Genomic DNA, 21698 nt, shown 5'->3' with positions numbered 1-21698 from the left:
AGAAATTAAGCGTATGAATTTTTAAATTCTTACATTAGTTCTAATGTGTGTTTTGATTCGAGAGGTGTTTAATTAAGTAATTAATAGGTTTGGTTGCTATCTTTTCTCTTAGGCTCAACCTTCCTCAGCAGCCTTATTATTTTGTGATGCAGTCAATTTACCTACAATCAAAATCCCGACGGTCAAAACACCAACAACCATTTACTAACGGTCAAAATCCCGACAAGGTCAAAATCCTGACATCGTCAAAATACCAACATTTACAATACAGACAAGGTCAAAATACAGACATATAAAATGTCGCCAGGTCAAAAAGTCGACATGAGTCTTTCATGATTTTTTTCATTGAAACCGACTTGTTCATCATACTTTACCATCCCAGTGGACCTCGAGAGGGAATATAATAGTGTGCCGAGCGCAGCAAGGCACCATGACCGAAGCATGGAGAGCGCAGTGAGCCATGCGAGGGGACGCGGTACACTTATACGGTGTCCATGTCGACATACACACAAAAACCAATGAAAAACTTGTCGACTTTTTGACCTGTCACTATTTTAAATATCTGTATCTTTGAACTTGTCACTATTTAAAATGTCTGTATTTTGATCTTGTAGGGATTTTGACCGTTGGGATTTTGATTGTAGGTATTTCATACTAAACCCATTATTTTCTATATAGTTTTAGATCATATGACTACATTGGAGCTGGTTAGTTTATTTTGTTTTACCCCTTTCATTACATTTTAACCTAATGAAGCATGTACAGATCATGGTTATTTGTGCAGTGCTTCTGTTTGGACGGGATTGCCATCATTTTTTCACTTCTATTTGCCATCGGTTTTAAACTGAAAGACCAAAACCAACAACAATTAGAGTTGCAAAAAACAACTGACACTGATGTCGTGTTTTAACCATACTGATGAGTAGTCCGTTTATTCAGTTCTATACAACTGTGATTAAGGTCTATAACTGTTGCTTTTGGTTTAGTATAGTGAGAGCCTGCAATTGTGGCAGCACCACACAGAGATACAGATAATAGGATTTTGGTACTTACCAGGTAAATCCTTTTCTTTGAATCCATAGGGGGCACTGGAGTACTCTTGGGATATGGACGGCCTCCGCAGGAACCGGGCACTGAATATTCAAATTCAGTAACACTCCTCCCCTCCATACTCCCAGAGTACCTCAGTGTTTTTTACTGAGCCGAGCAGGAGCGATCGAGAGGTTGACAATGGAGAATTACCTATAACATAACGGACAACCATAAAGTTGACACATAACGTAACGGACAACGAAACAGTTGACACCATAACCGATGGAACTAGAAAATTTGAACCAGTCGGTGAAAATGTGTTACCATAAGATCCCCTGAGCTTACTACAAACCAGGTAAAACTGCTCTGGGTGGGCGTCCAGTGCCCCCTATGGATTCAAAGAAAAGGATTTACCTGGTAAGTACCAAAATCCTATTTTCTTTTTCATCCACTAGGGGTCACTGGAGTACTCTTGGGACGTACCAAAGCTTCCCCCGTGGGCGGGAGAGCTGTTTGACACCTGTAACACCAGGCGGCCAAAGCTAGATGCTGATGCCGCAAAACGTATCAAATTTGTAAAAGCGCACAAACGTGTGCTCTGAAGACCATGTAGCCGCACGGCAAAACTGCGTCGTAGAAGCTCCACGACCAGCTGCCCATGAAGTTCCCACAGAACGCGTGGAATGAGCTGTTACTGATGTATGCGGCTGTAACCTAGCATTAAGGTACGCCTGACGTATAGTCAGTGCTATCCATCTGGATAAGGTCTGCTTAGAAGCTGGCCAACCCATCTTGGCAGCAGCATAGAGAACAAACAATGTATCAGGCTGTAGACGTTCGGGATACATAAACGCGTAATGCGCGTACCACATCCAGAGTTCCAGAATGTGCTGTTAACACAGGAACTACTATTGGTTGATTGATGTGAAAAGATGACACTACCTGTGGTAAGAAAGCGGGATTCGTCCGAAGTTCCGCTCCGTCATCATGAAACACCAAATACGGTGGCTTGCATGACAAGGAACCCAAATCTGAAACACGCCTTGCCGAAGCTAAGGCTAGAAGAAAAATTGTTTTCCAAGTGAGAAACTTTATATCCACTTGCTGTAAGGGTTCAAAAATATGAAGACTGTAAGAAATCTAAAACCAGATTCAAGTCCCATGGCGCTGTAGGTGGAATGAATGGAGGCTGTACTCTGAGGACACCTTGTAGAAAAGAGTGTACCGACGGCAAAAGAGCCAATCGTCTTTGAAAATAAATTGACAACGCAGATACCTGCACCGTCAGTGTAGATAAACGCAGTCCTCCATCTAACCCCGTCCGTAGAAATAACAAAAGACGGGATAACTTGAAAGATGATGTCGGAAACTTCCGAGCTTCACACCAACCTATATAGGCACGCCAAATTCTGTAATAATGAGCTGCCGTAACCGGCTTCCTAGCTCGTAACATGGTTGGTATAACCGATACTGGAATGCCCTCTCTTCTTAAGAGGGCGGTCTCAACAGCCACCCCGTCAAACGCAGCCGCGCTAAATCGGGGTAAAAGAACGGACCCTGTTGGAACAGGTCTGGACGTAGTAGGAGCGGCCAAGAATAGACCGCGGAGATCCGAGAACCAAGCTCTCCGAGACCAATGAGGCACCACCAGTATGACTGTGACGGACTCTCTTATGATCCGTTTTAGCAACCGAGAGAGCAGCGGAAACGGTGGAACCAGATACACGAGGCTGCACGGCCACGCATTGTGAGAGCATCCACCGCCACTGCCCTTGGATCTCTCGTTCTGGACACATACTGGGGCGTTTGGTAATTGTGGCGAGATGCCATCAGGTCCACCCGAGGGTAACCCCCCTGTGGACCAACATTTGAAACACCACTGGATTTAATGCCCAGTCTCCTGGATGAAAATCCTGACGGGTGAGATAATCCGCCTCCCAGTTGTCCACTCCCAGAATGAACCCTGCCGACAATATCACCTGGTGGTATTCTGGCCAATTGAGGATTCGAGCTACTTCCCGCATTGCCATGCGGCTTCTCGTTCCTCCTTGGTTGTTGATGTATGCGACTGCCGTCGCGTTGTCTGACTGCACTTGGACAGTCTGAGAGGGAAGCATGTGTACTCGTAGTGCATTGTAAATTGCGCAGAGTTCCAGGACCGTTATAGACAGCAATCTGTCGTGATCCGCCCAGAGACCCTGTCGTTGAACCACAGCTCCCCAACCTCTGAGACTCACGTTCGCCGTTAGAATTATTCAATTCCAGCTGCCGCCTGCGGTTAAATTGTGTACCTTGAGCCCCAGAGTAGAGACACCCTCGCCCTTGGCGACAACCTCAACCTGTGGGGAATCTGCAGATGCGAGGCCGACCACTGTGCGAGCACATGCTGTTGAAATGGACGCGAGTGAAATCTTCCGAACTGAAGCGCTTCGAAAGCCACCACCATTGTTCCTAATAGGCGAATACACAAATGTACCGAGAGTGTGTGTGGCTTGAGCACTAATTGTACCAGATGTGAACAATCTATACTTTCTGATGTAGTAAGTAAAGTCTTGATTTACCGTATCGATAATCATACCTAGGAATTGAAGTCGTTGAGACGGAATTAGATGCGATTTCTTGAAGTTGACACTCCAACCGTGGTGTACGTTAGTAGCGCAAGTTGGAGGAGCATCTGTGGAGACGGAGCTTTTATGAGCAGATCGTCTAAGTACGGAACGATTGTCACTGCCAGGGATCTGAGATGGGCTATCAGCACAGACATCACTTTGGTGAATACCCGAGGCGCTGACGAGAGGCCAAACGGTAGAGCCTGCTAATGGTTGAGGCGTATTGAAAAACGCAAGAACCTCTGATGAGGTGACCAAATCGGAACGTGTAAGTACGCAACCTTGAGATCAAGCGCAATCATGCAATCTTGTGGCTACAAATCTGCAATTACTGACCGCAGAAATTCCATCTTCAATCAGTAGTAAGTGACTTACTGATTGAGACTGTGACGGAGCCCTCCGGCTTCGGTACCCCAAACAGACGGGAATAATAACCCTGACCTTGTTGTTGTACCAGGGCTGGAATTAAAAACTGCTGAATCCAGCAGAGACTGAATGGCAATCCGCCAAAACACCTTCTTGTCGTCCGACAGAGGCAGGCCTGTCTTGAAAAAGCGCAGTGGCGGGAGACAGCTTTCTTTTAACACTAAATTGCGGATACATCCATCAGTGGATATCTGGAATCCCGGCAAATGTAACGTCTGAAGGCGCGCTCCCACAATTGGAAATCCGAGATGGCCTGGGAGCCCGCAAGCCACTGGCTTGGTGGTGACTTTAGCGCCCTGGCGTTACAAGGCGTGGCTGTTTCTCTACCACAGCCTTGAAAGAACTGAAGTCTAAAGGCTTTGAACGCCGGACCAGAGTATTACCGTATTGGTACCGGTGGAGGCAATGGCAGGAAACTAGACTCCCCCCCCCCCCCCCCCGCCCGCCTTGGCCTGAGAAATGCATTTGTCCCATTTAGGACCAAACAACTTCTGTGCCACCGGTCTTTTGACCTCCGACTCCGCTTGCCAAGAACGCAGCTAGAGTACTTGTCGTGCTGTAACGAGCGACGATGAAAAGCGAGAAGCAAGCTAACAGCCGGCAGCCGAAGCTGTACATAGATACTCAGCAGCTTCTCAGATTTGATTAACGATAAGTATAACGTGATCGTCATTGTTCCCATACAAAGAGCGCCTTAGTGACCCAAATCTATCTTACATCTGAAGGGTCTTTATAAGGTTTGACACAGACGAATCCACCAATGGCGGATTCTCCAATGTAGATGTCACTGTGTGGAAACGGGTAAGTAGAAGGTAGAGAACCGGTTATTTGGTTAGTTTGCGTTTCTACCAACATCTTATTAAGATATCCTAAATAAGAACCCCATTGGAGATCTGTCGTTTAGTAAATACGACTGATTATATGTTAGAGGCTCCTTAGTCTCTGTTAACTTCAGATACTGACGCACTGGTCATTATCAATGTGTCAAAACTGCACTATCTGACTGCTGGTCTAATGTGCCCTCCTCACCCTTATTTAGCGCCGTGAGGTTTGGCATAGAATTGTCAGACTGCAACATAGCAGAAAAGGTTAAATTATAAGACCAATTAAATTAATACCTGTTACCCAAAGTGAAGTTGGACCTTTGCAACGGCTGAGACTCCTCCGTTAGATTTGGCGGTCTCATCCGAGACTCCGATCTTGCCGCTCGTGTCGAGCGGCGGCCACGTAACAGAGGAATGACACCGGGTTCCGGAGTGGAAACCTACAAAACATACTGAACATGTGGTAGATTCATGTACAGACATTGCAGTGAAACTTCATTTTAGTCTTTGCGGGTGCCGTACACATTATGCAGACAGAAAACACAATAAACAAAGACAGCCACTTCCACGACTCAGTAAAATCGTTACTAAGGTGTGTAATATATACATATATATATGGCCGCAGTGCACGTGGCCAGTACTATATGAAACCTGATAGGAAATTCCCCCTTACACCCCTGCGCCTCCGGTGGAGTAGAGATGTAGTACAGGAACGGTCAGGAATCATAGGAAAACACAGGAACATGTTAACAAAGGCCCACATTCCATGCTTACAGTTAGAATTACAGGGCAGGTTACAATACATGACTTTATAACCTGTACCTGACATTGCCTTTAATATAGGCTTAACAGCCTATTAATATAACCCATGCCGCATATTACAACCCATGCAGCACAATATACCCCATGCAGCATAATATACCCCATGCAGCATAATATTATGCAATATGGCAGGCAGCCATGCAGCCGCGCTGCCTGTGTGCAGACCTCAGCCCCTCCCCCTGTGCTCCGTGTAGCGCTGTGTGTAGCCGGACCTGTCCGGAGTAAGTGCAGGGAGGCGGGGAGCGCGATATAAGGAGAGCGGCCGTGGAAGTGTGGCCGGCGGGGGTGCACGGAGTGCGGCTGGCCGGCGCGGCTCTTGGCGGCGCTAGGCGGAGCGGGTGTGCACGGAGTGCGGCGGCCCGGAGCGGCTCTTGGCGGCGGGGCTGTGCTGCGGCGGGCGCTGAGCCCGGACAGCGCGGACGGAGCGGCTGGGGCGGGCGGCCGGGAGTAGCGGCGGCAGTTACAACACGGACCCCACACAGCGGGGCGGCAGCGTGCGCTGACCGCCCCGCCCCCCAGCATACCTTGTCTCCTGTAGGGAGGGATGCGACGGGGCTTCTTCCTGCAAGCTCCGTCCAGCTCTGGCAGCAGTTCATGGCTGCGACGGGGCTTCTATCTGTAAGCTCCGTCCAGCTCTTGCAGGTCAGTGAGTGAGCTGCGTGTGGCTGTGAAGGGTGCTCTTTGTGAGGACCGACACGCCATGCGCTGCTCCGTGCAGCGGCACTATCCCGGACCCATGTTTTTAGTAGAAACTGGGAAGGGATGTGTCTTAAGTTGTAAAAATAAAAATAAAATATTCACTAAGTGTGGGAGCCCCCCACACCAGCCCTGTTGCTCCGACGAGCACAGAAAAAACACTGAGGTACTCTGGGAGTATGGAGGGGAGGAGTGTTACTGAATTTGAATATTCAGTGCCCTGTTCCTGCGGAGGCCGTCCATATCCCAAGAGTATTCTAGTGACCCCTAGTGGATGAAAAAGAAACACCTGCCAATAGTTGTGTCACTTGGAGGTGCCCGGGGGCTGGCACATATGCACACTGATGTAGATTATTAGTAGCTAGCCAGAGTATGATCGGCTGTTTGCCGATTGGCTTCAGAAGCCGATTGGTGCCATTTTTTCTTGTCATTATATGATTTTGTGAGCATATTTTACAGTGAGTTTTTGTACAAACTTTACTTACAGTATACAAGATAAAAGTATACCTGCTGTATTATAGAGTGTGATTTTTTTATATTCCACCTAATACATAGGAAGTTTATGGAAAATACAAGCTTTTTTATTTTTTGTGGATGATCATATTTGAGAATTCACTTGGAACTAGCTAGATCATGTTAAGTATACAGACAATATTATGCATGGTTCAATCAGCAGTTTTCTTATGTTTGCTTATTTTATTTTTTTTGCATAACTTCCAATGTCTGTGTAACAGCAAATTGACTTCCGCTACCAAAAAAACCCCAAATAAACCTTTTCTTCTGCTTATGACCTGGTTGGATGTAAAAGTGTTGCATGCACGCCTGGAATAACCTTGGAGAATAGGTTACCAATGCAGAGCTCTTGCAATGTGTCCAACTCAGGATACTGCCATAAATACTTTATATTCTGAATTTAGCATGTGTGTCCAACTCGCCATTAGCCCCTAATAAAAAGACCATACTGACCTTGGACTATGAAGTATCCTATCCAGACTGAATTCCTTAAGATAGGTGATGAGGGCAGCCAAAGAGCAAATCACTATCTTGTCTAGTTTCAGGACTTCAGTTAATGTTTGAGAATCTGTGGACACAGATAAAGAGCGTGAAAAAATTATTAGATAACAAAGTACTTTATAAAGCTGATAGTATTTTAAAGGCAGACTAAACTCTGCAGGGGAGCATTTATGGAATAAAGAGTAGGGCATTTAAAGTATATCACCACCCCAAAAAATAAGATTTTACTTACCGGTAAATCTATTTCTTGTAGTCCGTAGTGGATGCTGGGGACTCCGTAAGGACCATGGGGAATAGACGGGCTCCGCAGGAGACAGGGCACTCTAAGAAAGAATTTGGATTCTGGTGTGCTCTGGCTCCTCCCTCTATGTCCCTCCTCCAGACATCAGTTAGAGAAACTGTGCCCGGAAGAGCTGACAGTACAAGGAAAGGATTTTGGAATCCAGGGCAAGACTCATACCAGCCACACCAATCACACCGTATAACTTGTGATAAACTTACCCAGTTAACAGTATGAACAACAACATCAGATCAACCCTGATGCAACTATAACATAACCCTTATTTAAGCAATAACTATATACAAGTATTGCAGAAGAAGTCCGCACTTGGGACGGGCGCCCAGCATCCACTACGGACTACGAGAAATCGATTTACCGGTAAGTCAAATCTTATTTTCTCTAACGTCCTAGTGGATGCTGGGGACTCCGTAAGGACCATGGGGATTATACCAAAGCTCCAAAACGGGCGGGACAGTGCGGGTGACTCTGCAGCACCGAATGAGCAAACACAAGGTCCTCCTCAGCCAGGGTATCAAACTTGTAGAACTTTGCAAAAGTGTTCGAACCTGACCAAGTAGCTGCTCGGCAAAGCTGTAATGCCGAGACCCCTCGGGCAGCCGCCCAAGAAGAGCCCACCTTCCTTGTGGAGTGGGCTTTTACTGATTTTAGCAGCGGCAATCCAGCCGCAGAATGAGCCTGCTGAATCGTGTTACAGATCCAGCGAGCAATGGTTTGCTTTGAAGCAGGAGCACCCAGCTTGTTGGATGCATACAGGATAAACAGCGACTCAGTTTTCCTGACTCTAGCCGTTCTGGCTACATAAACCTTCAAAGCCCTGACCACATCTAGCAACTCGGAATCCTCCAAGTCACGAGTAGCCACAGGCACCACAATAGGTTGGTTCATATGAAAAGATGACACCACTTTTGGCAGAAATTGTGGACAGGTCCGCAATTCTGCCCTGTCCATATGGAAAACCAGATAGGGGCTTTTATGTGACAAAGCCGCTAATTCTGATACACGCCTAGCCGAAGCCAAGGCTAACAGCATGACCACCTTCCACGTGAGATATTTTAACTCCACGGTTTGAAGTGGCTCAAACCAGTGTGACTTCAGGAAACTCAACACCACGTTAAGATCCCAAGGTGCCACTGGAGGCACAAAAGGGGGCTGAATATGCAGCACTCCCTTTACAAACGTCTGAACTTCAGGCAGAGAAGCCAGTTCTTTTTGAAAGAAAATAGACAGGGCCGAAATCTGGACCTTAATGGAACCCAATTTTAGGCCCAAAGTCACTCCCGACTGTAGGAAGTGAAGGAAACGGCCCAGCTGGAATTCCTCCGTGGGGGCATTCCTGGCCTCACACCAAGCAACATATTTTCGCCATATACGGTGATAATGTTTAGCCGTCACGTCCTTCCTAGCCTTTATCAGCGTAGGAATAACCTCATCCGGAATGCCTTTTTCTGCTAGGATCCGGCGTTCAACCGCCATGCCGTCAAACGCAGCCGCGGTAAGTCTTGGAATAGACAGGGCCCCTGTTGCAACAAGTCCTATCTTAGAGGCAGAGGCCATGGGTCCTCTGTGAGCATTTCTTGCAGATCTGGATACCAAGTCCTTCTTGGCCAATCCGGAACAATGAGTGTTGTTCTCACTCCTCTTTTTCTTATGATTCTCAGCACCTTGGGTATGAGAGGAAGAGGAGGAAATACATAAACCGACTGGAACACCCACGGTGTCACTAGTGCGTCTACAGCTATCGCCTGAGGGTCTCTTGACCTGGCGCAAAACCTCTGTAGCTTTTTGTTGAGGCGGGATGCCATCATGTCCACCTGTGGCAGTTCCCACCGACTTGCAATCTGCGTGAAGACTTCTTGATGAAGTCCCCACTCTCCCGGGTGGAGGTCGGGTCTGCTGAGGAAGTCTGCTTCCCAGTTGTCCACTCCCGGAATGAACACTGCTGACAGTGCGCTTACGTGATTCTCCGCCCAGCGAAAAATTCTGGTGGCTTCCGTCATCGCCACCCTGCTCCTTGTGCCGCCTTGGCGGTTTACATGAGCCACTGCGGTGATGTTGTCCGACTGAATCAGAACAGATTGGTCGCGAAGCAGGGTCTCTGCTTGACGTAGGGCGTTGTATATGGCCCTTAGTTCCAGGATGTTGATGTGAAGGCAAGTCTCCTGACTTGACCACATACCTTGGAAATTTCTTCCCTGTGTGACTGCCCCCCACCCTCGGAGGCTTGCATCCGTGGTCACCAGGACCCAGTCCTGAATGCCGTATCTGCGGCCCTCGAGGAGGTGAGCACTCTGCAGCCACCACAGGAGAGACACTCTGGCCCTGGGGGATAGGGTGATCAGCCGATGCATCTGAAGATGTGATCCGGACCACTTGTCCAACAGATCCCATTGAAAGGTCCTCGCATGGAACCTGCCGAAGGGAATGGCCTCGTATGATGCCACCATCTTTCCCAGGACTCGCGTACAGTGATGCACCGACACCTGTTTTGGTTTTAATAGGTCTCTGACCAGTGTCATGAGCTCCTGAGCCTTCTCCATCGGGAGATAAACCCTCTTCTGGTCTGTGTCCAGAATCATGCCCAGGAAGGGCAGACGAGTCGTAGGAATCAACTGCGACTTTGGAATATTTAGAATCCAGCCGTGCTGTTGTAACACTTCCCGAGAGCGTGCTACGCTGATCAGCAACTGCTCTCTGGACCTCGCCTTTATGAGGAGATCGTCCAAGTATGGGATAATTGTGACCCCTTGCTTTCACAGGAGCACCATCATTTCCGCCATTACCTTGGTAAATATTCTCGGTGCCGTGGAGAGACCAAACGGCAACGTCTGGAAATGGTAATGACAATCCTGTACCACAAATCTGAGGTACGCCTGATTAGGTGGATAAATGGGGACATGAAGGTATGCATCCTTTATGTCCAGAGACACCATAATATCCCCCCCTTCCAGGCTTGCGATGACCGCTCTGAGCGATTCCATCTTGAACTTGAACCTTTTCAGGTATATGTTCAGGGATTTTAACTTCAATATGGGTCTGACCGAACCGTCCGGTTTCGGTACCACAAACATGGTCGAATAATAACCCTTCCCTTGTTGAAGGAGGGGAACCTTGACCACCACCTGCTGAAGATACAATTTGTGAATTGCAGCTAACACTATTTCCCTCTCTAAGGGGGAAGCTGGCAGGGCCGATTTGAGGTATCGGTGAGGTGGCATCTCTTCGAATTCCAGCTTGTATCCCTGAGACACAATCTCTATTGCCCAGGGTTCCACCTGGGAGTGAACCCACTTGTGGCTGAAATTTCGGAGACGCGCCCCCACTGGGCCTAGCTCCGCCTGTGGAGCCCCAGCGTCATGTGGTGGATTTAGTGGAAGCCGGGGAGGACTTCTGTTCCTGGGAACTAGCTGTGTTGAGCAGCTTCCTTCCTCTGCCCCTGCCTCTGGCAAGAAAGGACGCACCTCGGACTTTCTTGCCTTTTTGTGATCGAAAGGACTGCATTTGGTAATACGGTGCTTTCTTAGGTTGTGAGGGAACATATGGCAAAAAATTTGACTTTCCAGCAGTAGCTGTGGAGACCAGGTCTGAGAGACCCTCCCCAAACAATTCCTCACCCTTGTAAGGTAAAACCTCCATATGCCATTTTGAGTCGGCATCGCCTGTCCATTGCCGAGTCCACAGGACCCTTCTGGCAGAAATCGACATTGCATTTATTCTAGAGCCCAGTAGGCTAATGTCTTTGAGCATCTCTCATATATAAGACAGCGTCTTTTATATGCCCCAGGGTCATTAATATAGTATCCTTGTCTAAGGTATCAAGTTCCTCAGATAAGGTATCCGTCCATGCTGCTACAGCACTACACACCCAGGCCGACGCAATTGCCGGCCTTAGTAAGGTACCTGTATGTGTATAAATGGACTTCAGGGTACCCTCCTGCTTTCTAACCGCAGCATCTTTTAGGGTGGCCGTATCCTGTGACGGCAGGGCTACCCTCTTGGATAAGCCTGTTAGAGCTTTGTCCACCCTAGGGGAGGATTCCCAGCGTAATCTGTCCGTTGGCGGGAAAGGATACGCCATAAGCATCCATTTGGAAATCTGCAGTTTTTTATCCTGGAGATTCCCAAGCCTTTTCACATAACGCATTTAGCTCATGTGAAGGGGGAAAGGTCACCTCCTGCCTTTTTTCCCCATACATATGAACCCTCTTGTCAGGGACTGGGGTTTCCTCTGTGATGTGCAACACATCCTTCATTGCTATAATCATATAACGGATGGCTTTAGCCAATTTAGGCTGTAACTTTGCATCATCGTAATCGACACTGGAGTCAGAATCCATGTCGGTATCTGTGTCAACAATTTGGGATAGTGGGCGCTTCTGAGACCCTGACGGCCTCTGCGACATAGGATCAGGCATGGGCTGAGACCCCGACTGTCCTAAGGTTTCAACTTTATCCAACCTTTTATGCAAGGAATTAACATTATCATTTAAAACCTTCCACATATCCATCCAATCAGGTGTCGGCGCCGTCAGCGGAGACACCACATTCATTTGCTCCCGCTCTGCTTCCACATAGCCTTCCTCGTCAAACATGTCGACACAAGCGTACCGACACACCACACACACAGGGGATGCTCTTTTTTTTTTTGAAGACCGTTCCCCCACAAGGCCCTTTGGAGAGACAGAGAGAGAGTATGCCAGCACACACCCCAGCGCTATATGTCCCAGGAATCACACAGTTACTTAGTGTTAACCCAGTAGCTGCTGTATATTATGTTTTTGCGCCTAATTTATGTGCCCCCCCTCTCTTTTTACCCTCTTCTACTGTGAATCTGCAGGGGAGAGCCTGGGGAGCTTCCTCTCAGCGGAGCTGTGGAGAAAAAATGGTGCTGCTGAGTGCTGAGGAAGAAGCCTCGCCCCCTCAGCGGCAGGCTTCTGTCCCGCGTTTCTGTATAATATTATGGCGGGGGCTCATACATATATACAGTGCCCAACTGTATATATGTCTAACTTTTGCCAAGAGGTCCTAATTGCTGCCCAGGGCGCCCCCCCCTGATCCCTGCACCCTACAGTGACCGGAGTATGTGGGTGTAGTGTGGGAGCAATGGCGCACAGCTGCAGTGCTGTGCGCTGCCTCAGTGAAGACTGGAGTCTTCTGCCGCCGATTTTGAAGTCTTCTTGCTTCTTTCACCCGGCTTCTGTCTTCCGGCTCTGCAAGGGGGACGGCGGCCCTCTGCAAGGGTGAGATCCTGTGTACGATCCCTCTGGAGCTAATGGTGTCCAGTAGCCTAAGAAGCAGGACCTATCTTCAGAGAGTATGGCTGCTTCTCTCCCCTCAGTCCCACGATGCAGGGAGCCTGTTGCCAGCAGATCTCCCTGAAAATAAAAAACCTAACAAAATACTTTCTTATAGCAAGCTCAGGAGAGCTCACTAAACAGCACCCAGCTCGTCTGGGCAGATTCAAACTGAGGTCTGGAGGAGGGACATAGAGGGAGGAGCCAGAGCACACCAGAATCCAAATTCTTTCTTAAAGTGCCCTGTCTCCTGCGGAGCCCGTCTATTCCCCATGGTCCTTACGGAGTCCCCAGCATCCACTAGGACGTTAGAGAAATACAGAGTTCAAATATACTTATTAAAATAATGCATGCATAAAGGATTGTGCTACAAATTAAGTTAACCTGGTTAAAAACCGTTCACCTGGATCATACTTGGATGGGTCCTATTTTTATGTATTTGATTTAGTAATTGTATTCTAATCCCTTAGGCAGAGTTTGTATTAACCGTTGTTTCCTCCTCATTTCGCCTCTCTAGGGACACAAGGCAGTGCTGCCCTCAGTCTCCAGGTCTGCCTGCACTTTGGGGTCACCCTGGTATTAAGTGGCTTGTGGATTCAGCAGAGAGAAACAAGGTAGCCCAATATGCGGATCACATGCTTTTGTTTGAAGAAGGGTGTTTATATTGGATGGGGGAGAGCCTGAGGGACTTGAGCTGGAGACATCATAATGGCACTCTGCTATGCCTTTTGAACTTACTACATTGGGGGATTACTTTCTATGGACAAGTTATGATGCTTACTCCCTTGGCCACTTGTTTTGCTAGGGTTCTGAAATCTTTGAGCAACTCTGGAAATTTGGGGTCCTGGACTTCATGTAACTGCTGAGGACTTTCTTAAATCCTTACTACGGTCATCTGTGAGAAGAAAAAAAAACCCTGGTCCCTATAATTTATTCTTACTTGCTTACAAAGGGTCCTGACATTACAGTGGTGCTCCTCAGTGGAAATAATCTTTCAATCTTGGCCCGTTAAAGAAAGAGGAGTAAACTCTTACATGACATAGTTCCCAGCATCATATATATATATATATATATATATATATATATATATATATATATATATATATATATATATATAAGGTAACGGTGTGGTGGCGGCACTCAACCAGACTTCACAATTGCAGTTCAAAGATTTATTGCGCCAACATGTTTCGGGGATTAGACCCCGTCCTCAGGGCCAGACAAACCTCTACAGACAAAACTAACACACATTTATAGACAACAAACAAGACATTAGAACAAACCCTACTCACCTGCTCCACGGCGCGACCGCCCGCCAGTCCGTCCGGCTACACTTCCGCATCGCCGTCATCTGACGTCACGGTGCGCCGCGTCGCAGGAGAGTTGCTATGGCAACCTGCCGCAGCTGGGCGATAGCTAGAATACAATGCAATGACAATACAATCAACATAAGCATACAGTTACTTAATTAAATAAACATGCAGCTAAAACGACTCTCCATTAGGCAGCCATTCAGAGAATAAGTTCACTGACAGAAACGTGGCAAAAACGTAGCATGATACTACCAACATTAGTACTGAAAGCTCAGTTATATTTTTAAGAAAGGCTCAGTAGTTTTTAATTTATTTTTTAACTTGTTTATAGATTATCTTCGAATATTTTGGAGTCATGCAGTGGATCACAATTGTCCGTGCAGCTGTGTTGTAAACAGAGGTGATCATGTCATATCTAGCTAATTACAGAAAACATTGTATGCCCAGGTTTTCATTTAATCCTCTGGGCGACAATGTCCCCAGCATATAAATCCACCTGGATTCTCGCTGTAATAGAGTCCTGTCACGATTACCGCCCCGTAATGAGGTCGGAACATGATCAATTAATATTGCCCTAATACTGGCCACATTGTGCCCAGCAGCAAGGCAATGCCGCGCGAATGGTTGCTCACTGGTGCCCTTTTCATGGGCTTTCTTGATGGCACTCCGGTGTAGTGCCATCCTTTCCCGAAATTGGCGTATGGTCTTGCCAACATAGGCAAGACCACATGGGCAGGATAACATGTATATAACATGTGTGGTGGTACATGTCAACCGGTGATGGATCTTAAGTTTCTTACCCGTATGTGGGTGACTAAAGGTGGCCCCCGTAATCAAAGTGTTACAGGTAGCACACCCTAGGCACCTATAGCAACCATTCTTGGCCCGCAAAAAATGGGATTCCTTAATCTTGGTTAGATTGGTGATATCAAGCTTGATCACATAATCACCTATGTTACGACCACGTGTGTGACTGGGTAACAGGGTTGTTTCAGATAGGGATGACAGTGCTGGGTCTGTTTGAACAATTGGCCATAACTGTTTGGCTTTTTTAACTATCCTGTCTGTCCCTGTGGTATATTTATTAACCCAGGGAAGCCTGTTGCATCCTGTTTTCTTACTGTTTTTACCCGGACCTAGTGTTTGTTCAGTTTACATATGCTATTGATGGCTGCACAGTTAATTATCTTGATGTCACCATTACAAACAAGGATGGATCTCTGGCCACATCTATCTATGTTAAAACCACTGATAGAAACACTTTATTAAACCACCAGAGTTTCCATCCCACCTCCTTGCGCAAAGGATTGCCATATTCGCAATTCCTTAGAGTACGGCGCATCACCTCTGATCCAGAGGAGACTGTAAAAGCCATGGATCGGATGCTATTAAAGTTCGTTGAAAGAGGGTACCCCATGAGGGAATTGGAGAAGACCAAACTTAAAGTGCTGAATATGACTAGAGAACAAACACTAGGTCCGGGTAAAAACAGTAAGAAAACAGGATGCAACAGGCTTCCCTGGGTTAATAAATATACCACAGGGACAGACAGGATAGTTAAAAAAGCCAAACAGTTATGGCCAATTGTTCAAACAGACCCAGCACTGTCATCCCTATCTGAAACAACCCTGTTACCCAGTCACACACGTGGTCGTAACATAGGTGATTATGTGATCAAGCTTGATATCACCAATCTAACCAAGATTAAGGAATCCCATTTTTTGCGGGCCAAGAATGGTTGCTATAGGTGCCTAGGGTGTGCTACCTGTAACACTTTGATTACGGGGGCCACCTTTAGTCACCCACATACGGGTAAGAAACTTAAGATCCATCACCGGTTGACATGTACCACCACACATGTTATATACATGTTATCCTGCCCATGTGGTCTTGCCTATGTTGGCAAGACCATACGCCAATTTCGGGAAAGGATGGCACTACACCGGAGTGCCATCAAGAAAGCCCATGAAAAGGGCACCAGTGAGCAACCATTCGCGCGGCATTGCCTTGCTGCTGGGCACAATGTGGCCAGTATTAGGGCAATATTAATTGATCATGTTCCGACCTCATTACGGGGCGGTAATCGTGACAGGACTCTATTACAGCGAGAATCCAGGTGGATTTATATGCTGGGGACATTGTCGCCCAGAGGATTAAATGAAAACCTGGGCATACAATGTTTTCTGTAATTAGCTAGATATGACATGATCACCTCTGTTTACAACACAGCTGCACGGACAATTGTGATCCACTGCATGACTCCAAAATATTCGAAGATAATCTATAAACAAGTTAAAAAATAAATTAAAAATTACTGAGCCTTTCTTAAAAATATAACTGAGCTTTCAGTACTAATGTTGGTAGTATCATGCTACGTTTTTGCCACGTTTCTGTCAGTGAACTTATTCTCTGAATGGCTGCCTAATGGAGAGTCGTTTTAGCTGCATGTTTATTTAATTAAGTAACTGTATGCTTATGTTGATTGTATTGTCATTGCATTGTATTCTAGCTATCGCCCAGCTGCGGCAGGTTGCCATAGCAACTCTCCTGCGACGCGGCGCACCGTGACGTCAGATGACGGCGATGCGGAAGTGTAGCCGGACGGACTGGCGGGCGGTCGCGCCGTGGAGCAGGTGAGTAGGGTTTGTTCTAATGTCTTGTTTGTTGTCTATAAATGTGTGTTAGTTTTGTCTGTAGAGGTTTGTCTGGCCCTGAGGACGGGGTCTAATCCCCGAAACATGTTGGCGCAATAAATCTTTGAACTGCAATTGTGAAGTCTGGTTGAGTGCCGCCACCACACCGTTACCTTGCATAGTGGAAGCAAGCTCCCACCAGGAGGGCACCGCAGCAGTTACCACATTTTGAGGGGAGTGCCGGGATTATTTGCTATTTTTATATATATATATATATATATATATATATATATATATATATATATATATATATATATATATACATACATACATACACACACACACACACACACATATATACACACACACACATATATACACACACATATACACAGTACATATATATATATTTTTTTTATAGGATGCTTTGATATGACTGATGTATTTTAAAGTACAAGTACAATGTTACTTTTTCTACTATTCTTTATATTGCTCTTTATAACTAAAAAAAATGTTTTAGGTAACAGCAATGCTGAGTTTTTCCTATACATAATATGAATAGTTAACTTTTTCTTCCATCTCCTAAATAATTGCCCAGATCTGTCACTCTGTGACTGTGTGGCTAACGCTGGGCATGGCTAGGAGCTCTCATTGGGTTAACAGCAGGTCTATCACACCCAGTCCACAGCTGATTGGGCGAGAAACGCCCTTACACACAGGTTACATCCAATGGGAAGCTCTGTCATTTGGCTGCTGTGTGTTCCCAGAGCAGGATTAACAATTGGGATGAAGGAGCTGCAGCTCCAGGGCCACACCCCAAAATAGGCCCACTGCACCTGCAGCAACATACCCTCCAACAATTTACACATAAAAATCGCTACAAATTCGAAAAGGGGGCATGGCCACGGGTACAGTGGTGTGGCCATGCTCCTTTTCCTATACTTTCAATGGAAGTTTGGAGAGCCAAAAATCGGTACAGACCATAAAAAAAAAAAAAAGGTACTGTACCTGCCAAAAAGGTGCAGCTGGGGTGTATGCCACTGCATCTGCAGCAAGTCTCTGCGCTGTAGATAGGGAAAACAAAACCTTTTACTGCAGCGTCCTATGGGGGTCATTCTGACCTGATCGCTCGCTGCAGTTTATCGCAGTGCAGCGATCAGGTCAGAACTGCACATGCGCCAGCACATGGCTGACAGCTGACGGCTGTCCTTGCCTAGCGATCACCTCTGCCTGATTGACAGGCAGAGGCGGTCGCTGGGCTGGAGGGTGGCGGCACGGTGGCGTTTGACCGCCGTTGGCCGGACCGCAGCCACAAAACGGCGTGGCTGGACCGTGAAGTGGGCGGGCAGCAGCGGCTGTGTGATGTCACACGCAGCCGCTGCGACCCGGATAGCGACGAGTAACTCCCAGCCAGCCGCAGGAGCTGCGCTAGCTGGGAGTGCGATGCTTTTGTACTTGTGCGGGGGTGGGGTGGGGGCGGCCTGACATGCGGGGAGGACTAGCCCTGTGCTGGGCGTCCCCCCGCATGTCAGTGTAAGTGATCATAGCTGTGCTAAGTTTAGCACCAGCATAGATGTGTATGAAAGCGGCGCAGCGGAAGTCTTTCATAGCTCTCCCAGCGCTGCCCTACTCTACGAGCCCCGGAGCCTCCTCTGCATGTGATGTCACAGAAGTGCCTCCCACAGCCGCGCACAGATCCCCAGAGGCCCTGACTCCGCAACACAGCACCTGGCCGGCCGGCTTGGAAGCCCCGAGATGGCTAATGTAACGGATAAAGTGGGTGATATCGCAGAGGGTAATGTCTGGAAGCTGACACTGACACTGCACAGCACTCTCACCTTTTACATTGATTCAGCGAGTCAGCCAGTCACTATTGTTAGCGCCGGTCTCCCAACGCGCCGCATTACAGGAAAGTATACGCACTAAATAAACTACAGCTCCCAGCAACCCTTAGCGCCGAAGCATTCAGACGCTAAGAGCTGCTGGGAGCTGTAGTTTATTGAGTGCATCTTCTTCCCTGTAATGCGGTGTGTTGGGATACCGGTTCTAACAATAGTGATTGGCTGCTGTGCGAGTCTCTGGGAGAGCCACTGCCAAAGGGAGGACAGCATCCTAGCTGCTTCGAGGAGGAGATGCAGGAGAAGCATTACCCGCCCCTCCCCCACTCGCAGTACCTCCGGGCCCCATCCGCGGCACCCGCACACACCCCTCCACCACCCACAGTGGCTCCCGACCCCCTCCCCCACCCGCAGCACCCCCGCACATCCCCCACCCTCTGCACCCCCACCACCGCACCAGCCCCACCACCCTCGTGCAACCACCCCTCCCACCCGGCCCCCATCCGCGTCTCCCCCGCACACGCCACTCCCCCAACCACAGCACCTACTAGGTGATTCATCAGGCCCTGCGTGCGTTGTTCACGCCGTTGCAAGGGGCTACGACCCCTTAACAATTGCACGCCCTTTGTCCGTGCAATATTTAACCACGATTATGATTGGAGGTAATACTCTATATAATACAACTATTGCACGCCACAAGAGCGTGCAAGGGTTAAGGGGACATAGCCCCTCACAACGGTGTGAAGAGTGTCCGTAGGGCGCGATGAATCACCTAGTAGATAAATATTTGCTACAGCTGCACGTGTTACAGTATATACTGAAAAATGTCTCCCAAGGAATATTTAGCCCTTACATAGAGATAAAGCCAATGCCACTTACAGTAGGTATAAACGCAGCTAGACGTAGGCAGATGAAAAAAAACATCCATTCATTCCTTAGACCTTATCAAACAATATAGCAGATACAGTGCATCCGGAAAGTATTAACAGCGCTTCACTTTTTCCACATTTTGTTATGTTACAAACTTATTCCAAAACGGAATAAATTCATTTTTTTCCTCAAAATTCTACACACAATACCCCATAATGACAACGTGAAAAAAGTTTTTTGAGATTTTTGCAAATTTATTAAACATAAAAACACTAAGAAATCACATGTACATAAGCATTCACAGCCTTTGCTCAATACTTTGCTGATGCCCCTTTGGCAGCAATTACCACCTCAAGTCTTTTTGAATATGATGCCACAAGCTTGGCACACCTTATCTTTGGGCAGTTTCGCCCATTCCTCATTGTAGCACTTCTCAAGCTCCATCAGGTTGGATGGGAAGCGTTGGTGCACAGCCATTGTCAGATCTCTTCAGAGATGTTCAATTGGATTCAAGTCTGGGCTCTGGCTGGGCCACTCAAGGACATTCACAGAGTTGTCCTGAAGACACTTCTTTGATATCTTGGCTGTGTGCTTAGGTTCGTTGTCCTGCTGAAAGATGAACCGTCGCCCCATTTTGAGGTCAAGAGCCCTCTGGAGCAGGTTTCTTCCAGGATGTCTCTGTACATTGCTGCATTCATCTTTCCCTCTATCCTGACTAGTCTCCCAGTTCCTGCCACTGAAAAACATCCCCACAGCATGATGCTGCCACCACCATGCTTCACTGTAGGGATGGTGCATGGGTTTTCTCCAAACATAATGCCTGGCATTCACGCCAAAGAGTTCAATCTTTATCTCATCAGACCAGAGAATTTAGTTTTTCATGAGAGTCCTTTGGGTGCATTTTGGCAAAGTCCAGGTGGGTTGCCATGTGCTTTTTACTAAGGAGTGGCTTCCGTCTGGCCACTCTACCATACAGGCCTGATTGGTGGATTGCTGCAGAGATGGTTGTCCTTCTGGAAGGTTCTCCTTTCTCCACAACGGAATGCTGTAGCTCTGAGAGAGAGACCATTGGGCTCTTGGTCACCTCCCTGACTAGGGCTCTTCTACCCCGATCGCTCAGTTTAGACAGCCGGCCAGCTCTAGGAAGAGTCCTGGTGGTTTCAAAACTTCTTCCATTTACGGATGATGGAGGCCACTGTGCTCATTGGGACCTTCAAAGCAGCAGGTATTTTTCTGTATCCTTCCATATATTTGTGTCTTGAGACAATCCTGTCTCGGAGGTTTACAGACAATTCCTTTGAGTTCATGCTTGGTTTGTGCTCAGTCATGCACTGTCAAGTGTGGGACCTTATATAGACAGGTGTGTGCCTTTCCAAATCATGTCCAATCAACTGAATTTACCACAGGTAGACTCCAATTAAGCTGTAGGAACATCTCAAGGATGATCAGTGGAAACAGGATGCGCCTGAGCTCAATTTTGAGCTTCATGGCAAAGGCTGAAAATACTTATGTACATGTGATTTCTTAGTTTCTTATTTTTAATAAATTAGCAAAAATCTGAAAAAAACACAACTTTTTTCATTTTGCCATTATGGGGTACTGTGTGTAGAATTTGGAGGGAATTTTTTTTATTTATTCCGTTTTGGAATAAGGCTGTAACATAACAAAATGTGGGAAAAGTGAAGCGCTGTAAATACTTTCCGGATGCACTGTATCTCTTCTTTAATGTCCATGTTATGGCTGCATGAAACATCATTCAGGGCCTGATTCAGAGATAGATGTATTAGCACAGCCATTGTGTCTTTGTAAGCGGTGGCTGTGCGAGAATGTGTGTAAATAGACAACTCCTGCCGTCTTCTCTGATCTGCTGCTACATTACTGGCCTTAGCATGCTCAAAAATGGGGACGACAACCCACCACATACACACTTTTCGGAAAGCTGACCGCCACTGCCACTTTCCCAACCACAAACGGCCGCAACATGTCAATCATGCTTTGGTTTTGGGGGCACTGTGACCATCACTGCAGA

The 21698-nt window shown here is 47.3% G+C and overlaps 1 protein-coding gene across 3 annotated transcripts in view; it reads right to left on the bottom strand.

Moving 5' to 3' along the window:
• The window catches only part of MSH3 (mutS homolog 3), a 534775-nt gene that overhangs the window by 253844 nt on the left and 259233 nt on the right, over nt 1-21698 (bottom strand). For all 3 annotated transcript variants that reach the window (XM_063963915.1, XM_063963914.1, XM_063963916.1), the window contains exon 10: nt 7376-7490. In XM_063963915.1, coding sequence (XP_063819985.1) covers nt 7376-7490 — 115 coding nt within the window. The remainder of the gene's footprint in view (nt 1-7375; nt 7491-21698) is intronic.

The sequence above is a fragment of the Pseudophryne corroboree genome, chromosome 1, assembly GCF_028390025.1.
Source record: "Pseudophryne corroboree isolate aPseCor3 chromosome 1, aPseCor3.hap2, whole genome shotgun sequence".
Lineage (NCBI taxonomy): Eukaryota > Metazoa > Chordata > Amphibia > Anura > Myobatrachidae > Pseudophryne > Pseudophryne corroboree.
Note: the sequence above shows the minus strand (reverse complement) of the source record. Positions and strands in the feature narration are given on the sequence as shown.